Genomic DNA, 14,351 nt, shown 5'->3' with positions numbered 1-14,351 from the left:
CATGTCAGAGTGGGATTAAACACCGAGGGAGTGCGCTTAATAGAGTGTGACATAATCCCTCCAGGAAAGTGGGGGAAGCCCCGTCGCGCTAATCTTTTCAATCTAGACCTGCCAAACCCTCTTGAGACCAGCACGCAAGAGAAAGCCTGCGGCGTCAGCCGGAGCCAGGACGACCTTATTCCCAGAGCCTGGACTGGCAACTTCCCAGCATGGCTGCCCTGGGGTTGGCCTGCCAGGGCCATTAGGGACGGGAAGCCAACCAAGCCGGGGGACTGCCTTGGAACCGGCACCCAGGAGGGAATGGGCAGAGGCCAACGACTTGCCGAGGGTCAGAGCAGTCTCGTGCCTCCTGGATCAAAGCTTCCAGGGCATTTAAATTTCCATTCACAGAGCTGGTGACAGCCAGCTCCTCCTCTCGGGTCAAAGACCAGATCTGGACGCCCATTCTAAGGACTGCCCATTTGGCCACTCCACCGGGGCACGTTAGAGTGCTGAATTCATCATACACCATGGGCTTGGCCAAAACAGAACTGGGTAAAGAAACCTCAGGATTCAAAGCAGGCAGGCCCTAGCCACCAGCCTACAGATTCGGGCACGGGGCTCTGTCCAGCCGAGTGACAACCAGCTCTGCTGGTTCCCTAGCAGCGCTCTTGGCACGATTAACTTAGCCTTGGTTTTCCCATCTGGAATGGGATAACTGTGGTACCTATAAGGATTTTTTGGGTTAAATGAAATAACATGGGTAAAGCCTTGACACAAGAAAAGTATCAACTAGGGACGCCTGGGTGGCTCAGTTGGTTGGACGACTGCCTTCAGCTCAGGGCGTGATCCTGGAGTCCCGGGATCGAGTCCCACATCGGGCTCCCAGCTCCATGGGGAGTCTGCTTCGCTCTCTGACCTTCTCCTCGCTCATGCTCTCTCTCACTGTCTCTCTCTCTCAAATAAATAAAAGAAAAGTATCAACTACCAGATAAAAAGCAGCTACTGGTTTCAAGAACCAGGTACCACGAGCGTGCCTCTGCATGGATAACCCTGAACTGGCCCAGATGCTCACTGGAAAGCGTCTTCCCCCACCTTGGGGGCCAACGCTAACTGCTGGCCAGCTAGTCCCCACTTCACTTGGCCCCACCGCGCATGCACAGTCATCTCCCGACAAATTCCACTGCTGAAACTGACAAACCAACATCTCCTTCCTCAGCTCTGATCTAGCTGGAAAGAGAAAGTAACCAAGTGGCTGACCCTAAAGTATCCAAGTGGCCCCCTAAAAAAAAAGGGCGCCTGGGTGGCTCAGTGGGTTAAGCCTCTGCCTTCAGCTCGGGTCAAGGTCTTGGGGTCCTGGAATCGAGTCCCACATCGGGCTCTCTGCTCAGTGGGGAGCCTGCTTCCCTCTCTCTCTCTGCCTGCCTCTCTGCCTGCTTGTGATCGCTCTCCCTCTCTCTCTCTCTCTCTCTCTCTCTCTGTCAAATAAATAAATAAATAAATATTAAAAAACAAAAACAAACGAAGCTGCCCAACATGGAAATTCTCTAGACGAGAGATCTGGATGGAAGCTGCAAGGCGCCCGGGTTTGTGGCTCAATCTGGTTTACGAAATAAAAGGGGGGAGGGGAGTGCGCCCCCCCAAAAAAAAAGAAAAAAAAAGAAAGAAAAGGTGGAAACTCATGGGAACAGTGGCTGTTACCTGAAGATCATGAGAGCCCTTGACAAGAGACGGCTAGGTTAATGTGAAGGTCAGGGTTATGATCATTAACTGCCCAAGCGCTCAACAAATTGCCTGGGTAGGCTCTGAATGACCTATTAACTAGGGACAAAATTATAAAATTACAAGGAGGCTCTGCCTCTTCAAATGTCTAACGACAGGCCTAAATGCAAAAGTCCCCAAAGTCCCCAAATTGACGTGTGGGGTAGTTGTTTACTAGGAAGGAGTGAAGGCACAGAGCCTTTCCCTCCACTGACAAGGAGGTAGGACAGCCCCGGGGGTGGGGAGGAACCTCACTGAGGGATTTTCAGAGGCAGGAAATTCTTGAAATAAGCCTCTGGGTCTTGCACATGTTTTTCAGTGTCCTTACTACCTAGGTTCATCAACCAGAAATCGAGAGCAAATGGGCTCTGTGTCTCCGTTTCCCTCAACATTCTCAGGTGGGGTCACAGGAGACTGTGACATCACACCATGGTAACATGGTAACATGCCCACATCATAGACACCACCCCACCCGAGCAGACAAGCACAAACCAAGCAGGGGAGAAGAGAAGCCTGACGACCACCAGCACCCCGAGCCCCCCACTTCAACAACGTGAGCGGAAGGGCCTGCCCGGGGTTGGGATTCAGCCAGGAACACACCTACGCCATAACCAAGAAATGTGAACCAGGTCTGGGTATTTCAGATATTGAGTAATTACTGTTAATCTTGTTAGAGAGAATCACGGTTTTGAGGTTCTATTTTTAAAAAGATCTTTAAGCTAGAAATATGTGCTGAAGACTCTGCAGGTGGGATGAGGTGAAATCTGGGATCTGCTTTAAAATACCCAGGGCAGATGGAGGATGTAGGGAGACGAAGCAGAATTGGCAAAATGTAAGTAACTGTTGAAACTGGGTGGGTGATGGCCCTTCTCCTCTCATGAAAATGCCAGAAAACTTCCATAGTAAGTTATTAAAAAAAAAGAAAGAAAGAAAGAAAAACGATGGCCTAGGTGGGGACAACCTCAGCAAGGTGAGGAGAGGCTGTCAAGGAAGGCAGAGAGCTAGAGTCTGGGGTCAGGGAAAAAGGGGTGGGGGAGGCTTCTTCATTCCTCATCAAGTCCTTACCTCTTGCCCTGATTTCCACAATGACAAAACCTGCCTGAATACATGAAGGTCTTAGACACCAAAAGCAGTAGGAAGTATTCATTACAAGCATTCTGTATTAGCAACCTCCAAGCCAGGTCCCATACTACTGAGCTCCCGTCTACTTGTCTCACACCAAGGCTTAGTAACAAACCTACATGGGTCGTGGGTCCTCAGCATGCCGTTTTACAGAGAGGCTGGAAGAGAAGAAATCTGCCTGTAAGGTCAAGACAGGAAGAAACGAAACTGGACCAAGTCCTGGGCTCTCCGGCTCCAGGCCCAACTCAGAATCTCTACCTTTGAGATAATTAGAAATTATCTGAAAGAGAATCAATTCAACTGGCCAACCGACAAAATTTCTGCCCTGAAATTCGTAACTAGGCTGGCAAAAATAAGACAGATGCACAGAAAATGGATTAAATGAGACAGTATCCCAAGAAAGGCCAAAATGAAGTATTAAGACTGGGCGAGGTCCTTAACACTCTTGCATCCGGGCAGGGGTTCAACTGCGAAGTGAGAGGCGACCGGGTGGCTCAGTCGGTTGGGAAGCTGCCCTCTGCCCGGGTCACAATCCCAGGATTGAGCCCTGGGGCCGGTTCCCTGTACAGCAGGGAGTCTGCTTCTCCCTCTCCCTCTGCCTCACTCATGTAAATAAAGACAATATTTTAAAAATAAATAAATAAATAAACCTGCCAAGTGAAGGCAAAGACAGAACCTCTGAAACAGATGAATCCTCACGGGAAAAATTCCCTGAGACCATGTGACTCAAGTGCTTAGCACTACCCTGGCCCAGATTAAGTCTTTAGGAGGAAAAACTATTAGGAGAAAAACCTCTATTTTCCCTCTATTAGGAGGAAAAACTGTTATGTGAAGACATGAGGCAAATACAGTCCTTCCAACATCAAATACAGGGAACTGGGACATTCAGACCAAAGCCTTTGGATAGTTTAGGGAATGAGGACACAGAAAGGTCCAAGGAATCCTAGCCAAAACCCAAGTAAAGGGGCTTCTCTCCAGAAGGACAGAAAGCAAGGGGAATCCCAGAGAAGGAAATTCCCGAATCATCCAACACCAGAAGGAATGCTTCATCCCAAAGGGTGCAGCATCGTACTGGGGTCAGTCCAAGCACACAAACTCTTTTGGAGCATTTCTGCAGAGCTTCAAACCCATCGAGAAAAAACCTGGCCTGCCAGAGGAGTCTTACAGAACCAAGGGGCATTTCCTTTGCCTGAGCGGCTCCACTCCACTCCCACTCTTAACACGGCTCCTGTTCCTGATAAAGATCTCTCTCTGATCCAAGTTCCTCCTGTCAGATAAATCTCTGAAACAGGCTTCTCGACAACAGTTTCCTTTTTTCTTTTTTTAAGATTTCATTTATTTATTTGACAGAGAGAGACACAATGAGAGAGGGAACACAAGCCGTGGGAGTGGGAGGAGAAGCAGGCTCCCTGCTGAGCAGGGATGATGGAGGGCTCGATCCCAGGACCCTGCGATCATGACCTGAGCCGAAGGCAGATACTTTTTTTTTTTTTTAAAGATTTTATTTATTTATTTGACAGAGAGAGATCACAAGCAGGCAGAGAGGCAGGCAGAGAGAGAGGAGGAAGCAGGCTCCCTGCCGAGCAGAGAGCCCGATGCGGGCCTCGATCCCAGGACCCTGAGATCGTGACCTGAGCCGAAGGCAGCGGCTTAACCCACTGAGCCACCCAGGCGCCCCGAAGGCAGATACTTAAATGACTGAGCTACCGAGGCGCCCCACAACAGTTTCCTAATCACCTTCTCACACCAGCCATACTTTAGACTGCTTACAGCTGGAAAGATGCTGGTTCTCATCCAAAGAGGCCTGATTTTTTTTTTTAAAGGAGGTCTGATTTCTATTATTCCCAAAAGGAAAATCAAATCACTGAACTTGGGAACCAAGACTCTTCCTTGTCTGTAACTTTTTCTGGAGAAATGTTTGGTTCCACTCAACGTACGTTCAACTAAGACAAAGGATAAAGGATGTATTTTCAACTCAAAAGAAGCTGGGCCTTGGATGACTAAGACTCCGTGTTCACACATCGCTCAAGAGCTGAAGGAGAACTGCAATTACCCATACGCAATGCTTTTTGAACTTCCAGGCAACTGTGGGCTCCCGGAGGGCACAGCAGAGGCTGGCAGTCACCTGATTTTCCAAGGGCGCAGCACAGGGCCAGGCTCAGACTGGCTGGGCCCCTGTGATGTATTCCACACAAACGCAGCAGCAACCTCAGCCCTGCACACCCTCGTGGCCAGCTGCATCAACACGGACACTGGACAGTAACCTGGATCACCATAAAACTTTAAGGAGGTGATGGAGGTCTAGTCTTTAATGGAGAACTCATTTGCTGAGTGGTTCTCGAGGGCCCCAAGAGGCCAGAGGGGGACAAAAGCCTACACGTGAAAGTGGCCAGCCGTCAGCACTCCCCAGGGAGGGGGCCCACCTCTGTTGCCAAGAAGCTAGGGTCCCTGGGGCTGCTCTGGTGTGCCCCGCAATGGCAGGGAGGGCCTGGAATCCCAAGGAAACCTAAACCCTCGTGTCTGTTAGGAAAATGAGGAGACCAATAACCCAAGCCACCTGCAAAGGACATCGAGCCAATGTCACTCAAGTCTGCCCCGGCTCCCCGGGGTCAGGCCATAAGAGGGATGTGTCAGCTGTGATTGGCTTCCACACTGGCTTCAAGAAGTTTCCGGCTACTTCTAATAAATGAAAATCCCTTAATTTTAAGATTCGGAAGGCCCAGCTCAGGGCCTCTACGGGCAGTGGAAGGAGTGGAACACAGGGCAGACAGAGCTACCGGGTTACGGAGGGACAACACAACTCTCTCTCTCTGAGGCATGCTTTTTTTTTGTTTTGTTTTTAAATAACTTAAAGTAAGCTCTACACCCAAGGTGGGGCTCGAACTGACCACCCCAAGAGCAAGAGATGCATGCTCTACTGACTGGGCCAGCAAGTCGGGACCAATTGAAAAGAAGTACCTCTATTCCCTGCATGCTTTCCCACCACCTCCGCCACCACAACAGAAATCACGGCAGCTGCTGGGTAGGTAGTAGGTGCATCACAGCAGAGGGTGGGAGCAACCTTCTCTTTAAAGGGCCAAAGAGTACATACTGTAGGCTTTGAGGGCCACAAAGTCTCTGTCCCAACAACTCAACGCTGCTGTTCAACACAAAGGCAACCACAGACCATATAAATCAATGGGCGTGGCTGTGTTCCAATAAAACTTTACTCCGAATTAAAAAAAAAAAAAAAAAAAAAGGCCAGGAGGGCAGGCTTTGATGGGAGAGCCACAGACTCTCCACCCCTGTCCTATCAGAAGTGACTTTTAAACTTTGACCTTGACCCACATCTCCTCCTTTACATTCCTCGCAAACAAGTCTTCAGAACGTTTCAGGGTTTAAAACTCCACCACACTCTGCTTTTTTCTATCCTCTCTCATTTCTTTGTGTTTCAAATGCAGGAGACAAATCAATAAATGGGACTTTGTATCCTACTAATGGCTGCACACCGCAGTTTGAAAATGTCAGCTCCAGGAAGCATTTGGGTAGAGAGCTGGGGTCTGGGTACAGGCTGCCCAGGGTTCTAACTCTGTCTCCACACCCCCTAGCTCTGTGACCTTGGACAAGTGACTTCATTTCTGTTTCCAATTCTCACTCTCCGCGTAGGGCTGAGGCTGAGCTATCACACCGGAAGCACTTTGAAGGTCCCTGGCAGGTCATCCCTGCCCTTCTTATGACAAGAGACCCTGTCACATCTTTGGGAAGACTAAGTCAATGACTCACGAGTACCACATCCACGATGTCCACCGCTCCCCATCACCTCTCTTCCAGAAGGGGACCGACCCCAGCTTAGAGGAAACAAATGGAAACCCATGCCCTTCTAGGCTTTATGCTTCCGGAGTTCATGGCTTCCGGGACCACTCGACAGGGACGACAGGGACAAGGGAATCCGGTGCTCAGCGAACTGGTGGATTAGCCTGTGACCCAACCACTCAGCCTTACCCTGCAGTTCATTTTTAAGGCACTTTCTTCTCAGGTGGGTACCGAGAGCTGCCACAGGGGCAGCAAACCCTTGACCCTGACCGTGGCCAGAAGTTGCAGGCGTCAGACATGGGAAGGAAATCCGAGGCCTGCTACAGGCAGTAACAACCTTTGCCCAAATCTAAATAAAGTCCACAGGAGAGAAGAGCACGCTGAACACTCTGAAAACTTTTCTGCTCCAAGAAAAGCACGGGACAAGCCTGACTGCTAAATTAACAAAACCTTGACTGACTCAGCCCAATTACGGAGGGGCAGGGGAATTGTGGAGCTGGGACAGGCCTTGCTGCCTTCTGGAGACTCTAAAGAGCTAAGGTTAAGGACTAAGATTAAGGGGAGGAGACCAGTGAGCAGTGGGTTAGGTGCTACAGCCCTGTGCGCTCAGCTCTCAGGAGGCCTACCACAGTTGGAGCACAACTACAGATCCTAACTGCCAAAGACGAACACGGGAAGGTCGTCAGCATAAAGCTCAAGATACCAGGCTGTTCCAGCATCTGTAATAAGGGCGTTGAGAAAGCAAGACATGCCTTGAGATGGTTTCCACAAAATTTCCACCCCGATCTGCTCCCTGCAATGAAATAAAGTGGCCAGAAACCTGAGCTAGAAGATAAACCGACTTCCCTCAAAAACACAGATGTTAGGCTTGCTTCTGTTTACACACCAGACTATAAATTCTTAGTTTTGTTTTTCTTTTCCCCTTTAGTAGGGACAGCAAAAAGCTAAAGAAACCAAGATTCGCTGAATGCCAGGCATTGTGCGGGTGTCCACGTATGCCCACTTGACTGCAATGACCCTGAGAAACGGCCGTTATCCTTAGTGCCCACTGTAGGGAGAGCCAGGCCTGAACACAACCTTATCTGTTTCCAAAGGCCACACTGTTCCTTCCTATCCTGTTGCCACCTCCCGCGTTCAGATGTCACCACTTGCCTTACAAATAGGAGCTGAGTCACCAATTCACACAGATATGAATGCACCAAAATAAATAAATAAAATACACACGGAGGTAAAAAAAAAAGTACGAGACAGATTCTCTATTCTGAGCAATTTTGCCAAGAGACACAAACTACGCTCCCAGCAAATGTCCTGTACTGGAATAAAAAATTATTCCAAAAGCAGGATGTGACTGGGTTTACATGAACTGAGGGCCCGTGTCTTCGTTTTGTCATCAACTGATTGAGGCAGAAATGTGAAAACTGCCCACGTAGGCTCCTACCATTGCTAAGAAACCCTGCACCCTTTGTCCAGGACCGCTGTCTTCGGCAACCATCAGAGCAAAATCGTTGCGTCGCAAAGATGTGGCTGATAAATTTGGAAAGCCCAATCCGGGAAAATCTCGCTCCCCGCGGACAGTCCCGGTTTTACTTTGGACTTAACCTAATGAACTTTAGAGGCCCACCCAAACAGGCAGCTTTTTCACTCTTTCCAATTGGTTTTAATCATGAAACCAGCCTCAAATCATTGATTCTGACAAGACTCCCATCACCAATGAGCAGACGGCTCCTGCAGAGGCTTGAATCAACTTCCTAAATGCCGACTACCAGGAACCCCAGAAATCAGCCTTTTGTCTCCCACTGTGGCAGAAGCTTTGTTGCTAAGGTACAGGCAAGAACCCTGCTCACTTAGAAACGCAGCCACTCACTCACTGTTTGCTCTGACTCTGTCATTCAACTTCCTACCCCGGGGTCAGAACCCCCCGTTCTGGTACTAGACAATTTCGTCCACAGAGACCAAAAAGCAGGTTCTCCGGAATATAGTTTGACCTAGAGCTATCCACAGAGGCTGTGAAATAATTAGCAATTTTCACCAGGCAAGTATTTGCCGTAACTGGACCTGGCTTCTAGAAGATGGTTCTAGGGACTTAAAAGCCACAAAAACCTAGCAGAGGGGAACAGCAAATAAGGCCACCCTGAGACATCCATCCCTCCCCTACTGGGGCAGGGGAAAGATCTAAGAGAAAGGAGCAGAAGTGGAGGCATTATTTAAGGATAAACTACTAAGCCCAATATGGAACTGTCTACATTCAACTGGATGGACACAAACTCAGAGTCAACCATTCAGCGCTAATGGGCCAGGTAGGCCAATGGCTGGGAAAGCCTTCGTTTCCACAGGTGCAGAAGTTCCCCCTTGGGATCAACCTTCCTGGCCAAGCAAAAGCCACAGGGTTGTCCTTCTAGAAGAGCTCACTATACTTAAAAATCTTGGCTTGTCAAGAATCAAAAACTTAACCTTCCAAGCAAATAGAAACCCAATCTGGAAGATAGAGGACAGTCTGTGAATCAGAAAGCCCTGTTGGGGGAATCCTCATTCTCTTTTGAAGAACAAATTTGAGTAAAAAATGAAGGGGTTTTAGGACCAGAATATCCCTGTTTTCATGGTCACAATTGGTTGTATTTCTACCAGGATATTTTAATTTGCTTTCCCATTAAGCCTCTCCCCAGAGAATATAACAATTTTAAAGATTTCAAGTGTCTAAGAGGTGCTCTTAAATCAGGGATTCTGAGTGACACCCTTTTTTTTTCCTTTCTTTGCAACATCCATTAATTTGAATTTTAACTAGTACTGGTACATCAGTTTAGGGGGAAAAAAAAGGCAGTACTGTGACATTTCAAAAACAAAGACTATCGAAGTACAGTTTGACATAATTACTGGGGCTTCTTGGTTTTCAGGAGAGGACAGTCCTTTGAAAATGAAAAAAACAATAAACCCTTGTGTTGATATGCCTCTGAGTACTCTCTAAATGTTTGGGATAATACTTTTAAGTTCAATGAATGACTGCTAAAATTTTCACTTACAAAAGAAGTAAAGTTAAACAAGCATCCTCCGACAACTTAGTCGCCCTCGAAACTTGGAAGGTTCCTCTGTTAGCATCCAGTTTCTGCACTTGGCTCCTAGAGGAGGAATTTCACCAAGGAGGGAAAACTTCAGATAAATGCAGTCCGTTTTCGGTTGACCCTGTGCACTTGATCGTGTGTTCAGTTTGTGCTTCATACATTATTTTTTTTGCAGGATACTGTACTGTGTAGACACTTCTTCCTCCCACAACTGGTTTTACATACCTAAGATCACCACTTCACAGCAGTTAGGTTGTGAGGATATGGAGAGAAAGAATAAAACCAGTGGCCCCACTTAATTGCAGATTACGGTTCCTCATCCCAACGTAAGTGAATTTTTTTTTCTCCTAAGAATGGGGGGAAAAAAAAAGGAAACAGGATCTTTCGGAGGGGAAAACTGGGCTGTGTGTTAATAAAAAGTTTTCACTACCAAAGTACATCAGGGACCCAAAGTGGGCAAGATGGAAAATGGAACTTCAACGTGTTTTGCTTTTTAACGGAAGAACTTATGCTTGTAAAACACATCAGAAGTAGTGTTTGGTTCTGCAAGTCATTTCTGTTGCTGTTTTTATCTTGTATGTGTTGGGGGGGGCAGGGGGCTGGAGGAAGTGTTCTCTCCACCATGACTGGGCGTGTTTGCATCAACTTTTCACGGTCAGGCATGTGCTTTCGAACAAAGGAACAGTGGAGACAGAGAGAGATTGGGGCTTGACACGCGTTACAGATTTGGTGCTTAAACAGTACTTACAAATGACTTGCTTAATTTAAACGTCCATCACCATAAGAGACATAGGAGTAAAAGGAGCAAATTGGATCTACTTGAACCACAATCTTTTGAGGGGGGGAGTGGGAGGGAGGGAGAACCTTAACTCGAATGCAAATATCATAAACCAAATTTAGTTAACCTCGTCTCCTACAAATGGACCTGAAGCATCCACTTTCTTCAAAGATGAAGGCTGGAGACAAAGCAATGGACGGAAATGGAGAGGGATACCAAGGGCTTGAAAACATGGGCCTTTTACGTAAGTTTTTGTCACGTTACAGTAACGCTTTTTTTTTCCTTTGAGAAAACTGTGTACGACAAATTAAAAAAACTAAAGATCAAAAGGATGTGCAAGTCTTAAAGGGTTCAACTGGGTTTAGAATCCTGATTTGAACATATAAATTCACTCAAGCATCACTTTGGTCTAAAGGCAGGAGGAAGGCAGGCAGGAAAGGGACAAAAAGAGGGAGATAATTGAATTACTCAATAAAAGAGGCTACTTACCATCCCAACCCATTGTAAGACATACACTTCTGACATAAGAGAACTCCTTAGAGGTCGAATAAAGCGTGTAAGCACCTTTGAGTAATGCACCTGCCCCCAAGAGAGGGCCCGGAAGCCCAACGTGGGCTTAGCGCACAGACCTTTGCTAATCTGTTTATTTCCTTGAACTGGAAGCAGGCTGCGATGGGCTGCGATTCCCAGGACGATACATTTAATTAGAACAAAACAGAAAACAAAAAAAAAAATTTTGTAAAAGCTCACCAAACTGCTGCACTTGTGTCTCTGAATGTGGGTGGCATTTCTTTTAAAAGGCAAAGTATGGTCTGTGAAGGAGAAAGGGAAAAGGGGAGGTGGAAGTGGGGAGAAGGGGCCGTGGTACCTGGCAAGGAAGCCCTAGCTGAGACCCCTAACTAGAGGAAGGTCCTGAAAGCGACTCCCCAGCCCGGGCTGCTGTGGGGCAGCCATCTGTCCAGCGCGATCTCTTCCCCTCCCCACCCCCACTCCTCCTCAGGCTGCCTTTCTGCCGGTGGAAAACCTCCTTCCATTTCCAAATCTACTCTCTAGACACCTCTTCCCCTACCCCACCAGGAAAGGGAGGGCAAACCCTGCACCCCAAACCCCTGGAGCAAGGGAGACCGAGGCCCCAATCTTGCCCTGAAATGCGCCGGGCTGGCGCCTTTATCACCCTCCAGAAAAGGGCGTGGGGCAAACCCATTTCGCACTTAATAAAGGGAATGGGGGGGGGGCGCTCCCTTTCACCCCCTGCCAAAGCACAAAAAAACCTCGTTTTCTCTCCCGGAAGGGATGGCGCCCCATTTTAGCCCGAAAGAGGAGGGAACCCCATGAGAAAGAAGAGACCAACTTCCTCTCCAAGGCAGGGAAACCAAACCTCCGTCCCCCCCCACCAACCCCGCCAAAAACGCAGCACCTACCTACGAAAAACGAGAGGACCCCTGCCTTTAAGAAAAACACGGGGAAGGGGTTTCTCCCCCAAAGGGGGCAGGGGCTTCCATCAAGGGGGCTAGAGATCCGGCCCCCCCACCAATTTTGCTCTCTAGGGTAGAGCTAGGAAACCCCTCCCGCAAAAAGTGCGAGTGCCCCCACCCAAAGCACCCCTCAAAAGGATGGAGAGAAAACTGAACGAACCCCCACTTTCTGCCTAAGAAAACTAGGGTACCTCTCCAAGTAGGGCAGGGCACACCTCCCGCAAGAGAAAGGATACTGCCAGGTACTGGGAGACCCCAACTCCAAACCTCTAAGAGCGGGGCTACTGCTCGAGATCCGCCCCCCCCCCAGCCAAAAGGGTCCGGGAGCCCCTCCCCCATCCCCTTCCCCGAAGCCAGGCGACGGGCAGGCTGGCCCATGGCTGCCAGCTCCGGGCGCTGGGGCAGCCAGGACCCCCGTGAGCCTTCGCAGCCCCCCCCCAGCGCCCCCTCCCCAGGGCGGGCGGGCGGGCGCGGGGGTCCGGGGGGCGCCTCCTCACCTTCCCCTCAGCATGGCGCCCAAAAAAGACAGAGCGAGAGCGAGGGAGAGCGGGCGAGCGCCGCGAGGGGGGGGAAACGCATGAGGCCAGGAGAGAAAGCAAGCGAGAAAGAGCGAGCGAGCGAGAGACACCCACCGACCCCGCCCTTCCTCCTCCTCCTCCTCCTCCGCGGCCCGGCCCAACATGGCGGCCGCCCCCCTTCCTCCTCCTCCTCTTCCTCCCCCCGGGGACGCTGCCCCGGCCGGGCCGGGGGCCTGACCTGTCGTCAGGGAGCGGGAGGCGGTGGTGGAGGAGGTGCGGGGTGGCCGGGCAGGCGTCGGGGGAACACGGAGGAGGCGAAGGCGTTGATGGCGGCGGCGGCGATGGCGGCTGCGGCGACTCTGATGGTGGCGGCGGGGGGGTCCCGGGCACGGCCTCCATAGTTCCTTTGGGGGGGGGAGGGGATGTTAATGCACGAAAAAGGACTGCTTGGGCGTGGCGGGAGGGGCACACTTCTGCTCTGAGGGCTCCTGATAGGAATGGGTATATATTTTTTCGGTTTCGGAATCACCTCTGCGCCGACCTCCGCGTAGGCCGCGCGGCCTAGGCCTCGGCGGGCCGCTTGCCGCCTTTCTCCGCAGCCCGCCCCTGGGGTCACTCGCTCACGGGCGCGGGGCCCTCATCCGGGCGAGAGCCCCCACACACACCTCCCCCGCGGGCCCGGAGGTGGGGGACCCGGGGGACACGGACACTGGTGGGTGGTTGGGTGTAATTAGCGCGGGCCGCGCGCGATGGAGCAAGCGAGGGGGGAGGGGAGAAGAGGAGAGCGAGCGAGGGGGTTAAAAAAAAGGATTTTAGGGAGAGAGGAAACGGGCCGCGGAGACGGGCCGACTGTCTGTCTGCCCGCCCTAGGTGCCCCGGCTGCTCGGCCCCCGCCGCAGTCAGAAATTCACACAAAATGGCGGCTCAGCCCAGAGGAGCCTAAAGGCTGAGGCGGGAGGAAGGGCGAGGTGGGAGGGGGAACTGGGAGGCGGAGGCGGAGGCGGCGTCACGTGGAGGAGAGGGGCATAGGCCCTCTCCCGACTGCCGGCGGAAAGAGCCGAAAGCCGCTGAGCGGGAGACTGGGGGTAAGCGGAAAGACCCGAAGTGGCGATGGGGGTGTGGCTAAAGGATGTATGGAAAGTCGTGGGGGCCGGAGATAGCCGAAGTGGACGAGGACCGGGTTTGGGCGGGGGAGAAAAACAAGGAACTGAGACGATCCGGAAGGAGCCGAAGGTGGGTGGCAGGAGGCGGAACTAGCCGAAAGAGGGATTTAGACGGAAAAGGCCGAAGGGCGGGGCTCGGGAGGCGATTCGGAGTAAAAGAGTGGGAAATTCGCCCGAGAGCAAGCGAACCGAAAATCGCCAGCTTGAGGGAAGGCGGGAAGAGCCGAAAGTTTTAGGTGGGAGAGTGGGAGGAAAAGGATTCGGGCTACGAAGAGAAAAAAAATAACCGAAAGCTGGAGGCCGGGTGCCCTGAGTTGTAGGTTTCCGGAGTAGGGGAGGATGGAGCCGGGCCGGCCCGGAGCTGACGTCATTAGAGACCTCGGTCGGTGCCGTCACTCTGGGGCGGTGCGAAAGGGGTGGACCTTGGTACTGCCTCCAGGAAGTTTCAGAACTTGGAGCGCGGTACCGGGAAGGCTCACAATAAATGCTCCAGAAGAAAGCTATTGACCGGGTTCAACCAGTGTGCAGACGTAAAGCCCTTTGACCCTCACAGCTATGCAGCGAGGAACTGATACTCCCATTCCGGGGATGCAAACTGATTCCTAGTGTTTAAATAATTGTCTCAAAATCATAGTATTAGACATAAAGAGAGTCTCAGGAATTTTAATCAGTGCCGGCGTTCCATTGCCTCCTCCAAAAATTCGTTC

The 14,351-nt window shown here is 50.8% G+C and overlaps 2 protein-coding genes across 7 annotated transcripts in view; one reads left to right on the top strand and one right to left on the bottom strand.

Annotated features, from left to right (window-relative positions):
* ZC3H4 (zinc finger CCCH-type containing 4) overlaps positions 1-13,410 on the bottom strand; it is a 43,085-nt gene extending 29,675 nt beyond the window's left edge. Inside the window, exons 1-2 of one of the 6 annotated variants that reach the window (XM_044257030.1) lie at positions 13,011-13,410; positions 12,720-12,885 (exon numbers count right to left, since the gene is read on the bottom strand). In XM_044257030.1, the coding sequence (XP_044112965.1) occupies positions 12,720-12,880 (161 nt within the window). In that variant the 5' untranslated portion in view covers positions 12,881-12,885; positions 13,011-13,410. Of the gene's footprint in view, positions 1-10,977; positions 11,166-11,238; positions 11,301-12,154; positions 12,215-12,460; positions 12,562-12,719; positions 12,886-13,010 lie in introns of those variants that run through there. The other 5 variants (XM_044257033.1, XM_044257031.1, XM_044257034.1 and 2 more) reach the window with 5 other exon arrangements.
* Positions 13,411-13,543: 133 nt separating this feature from the next.
* The window catches only part of SAE1 (SUMO1 activating enzyme subunit 1), a 100,218-nt gene continuing 99,410 nt past the window's right edge, over positions 13,544-14,351 (top strand). The window contains exon 1 of the mRNA XM_044257038.1: positions 13,544-13,566. The gene's annotated coding sequence lies outside the window, so the exon portion shown is untranslated. The remainder of the gene's footprint in view (positions 13,567-14,351) is intronic.

Source organism: Neovison vison, chromosome 7, assembly GCF_020171115.1.
Source record: "Neovison vison isolate M4711 chromosome 7, ASM_NN_V1, whole genome shotgun sequence".
Classification (NCBI taxonomy): domain Eukaryota; kingdom Metazoa; phylum Chordata; class Mammalia; order Carnivora; family Mustelidae; genus Neogale; species Neogale vison.
Note: the sequence above shows the minus strand (reverse complement) of the source record. Positions and strands in the feature narration are given on the sequence as shown.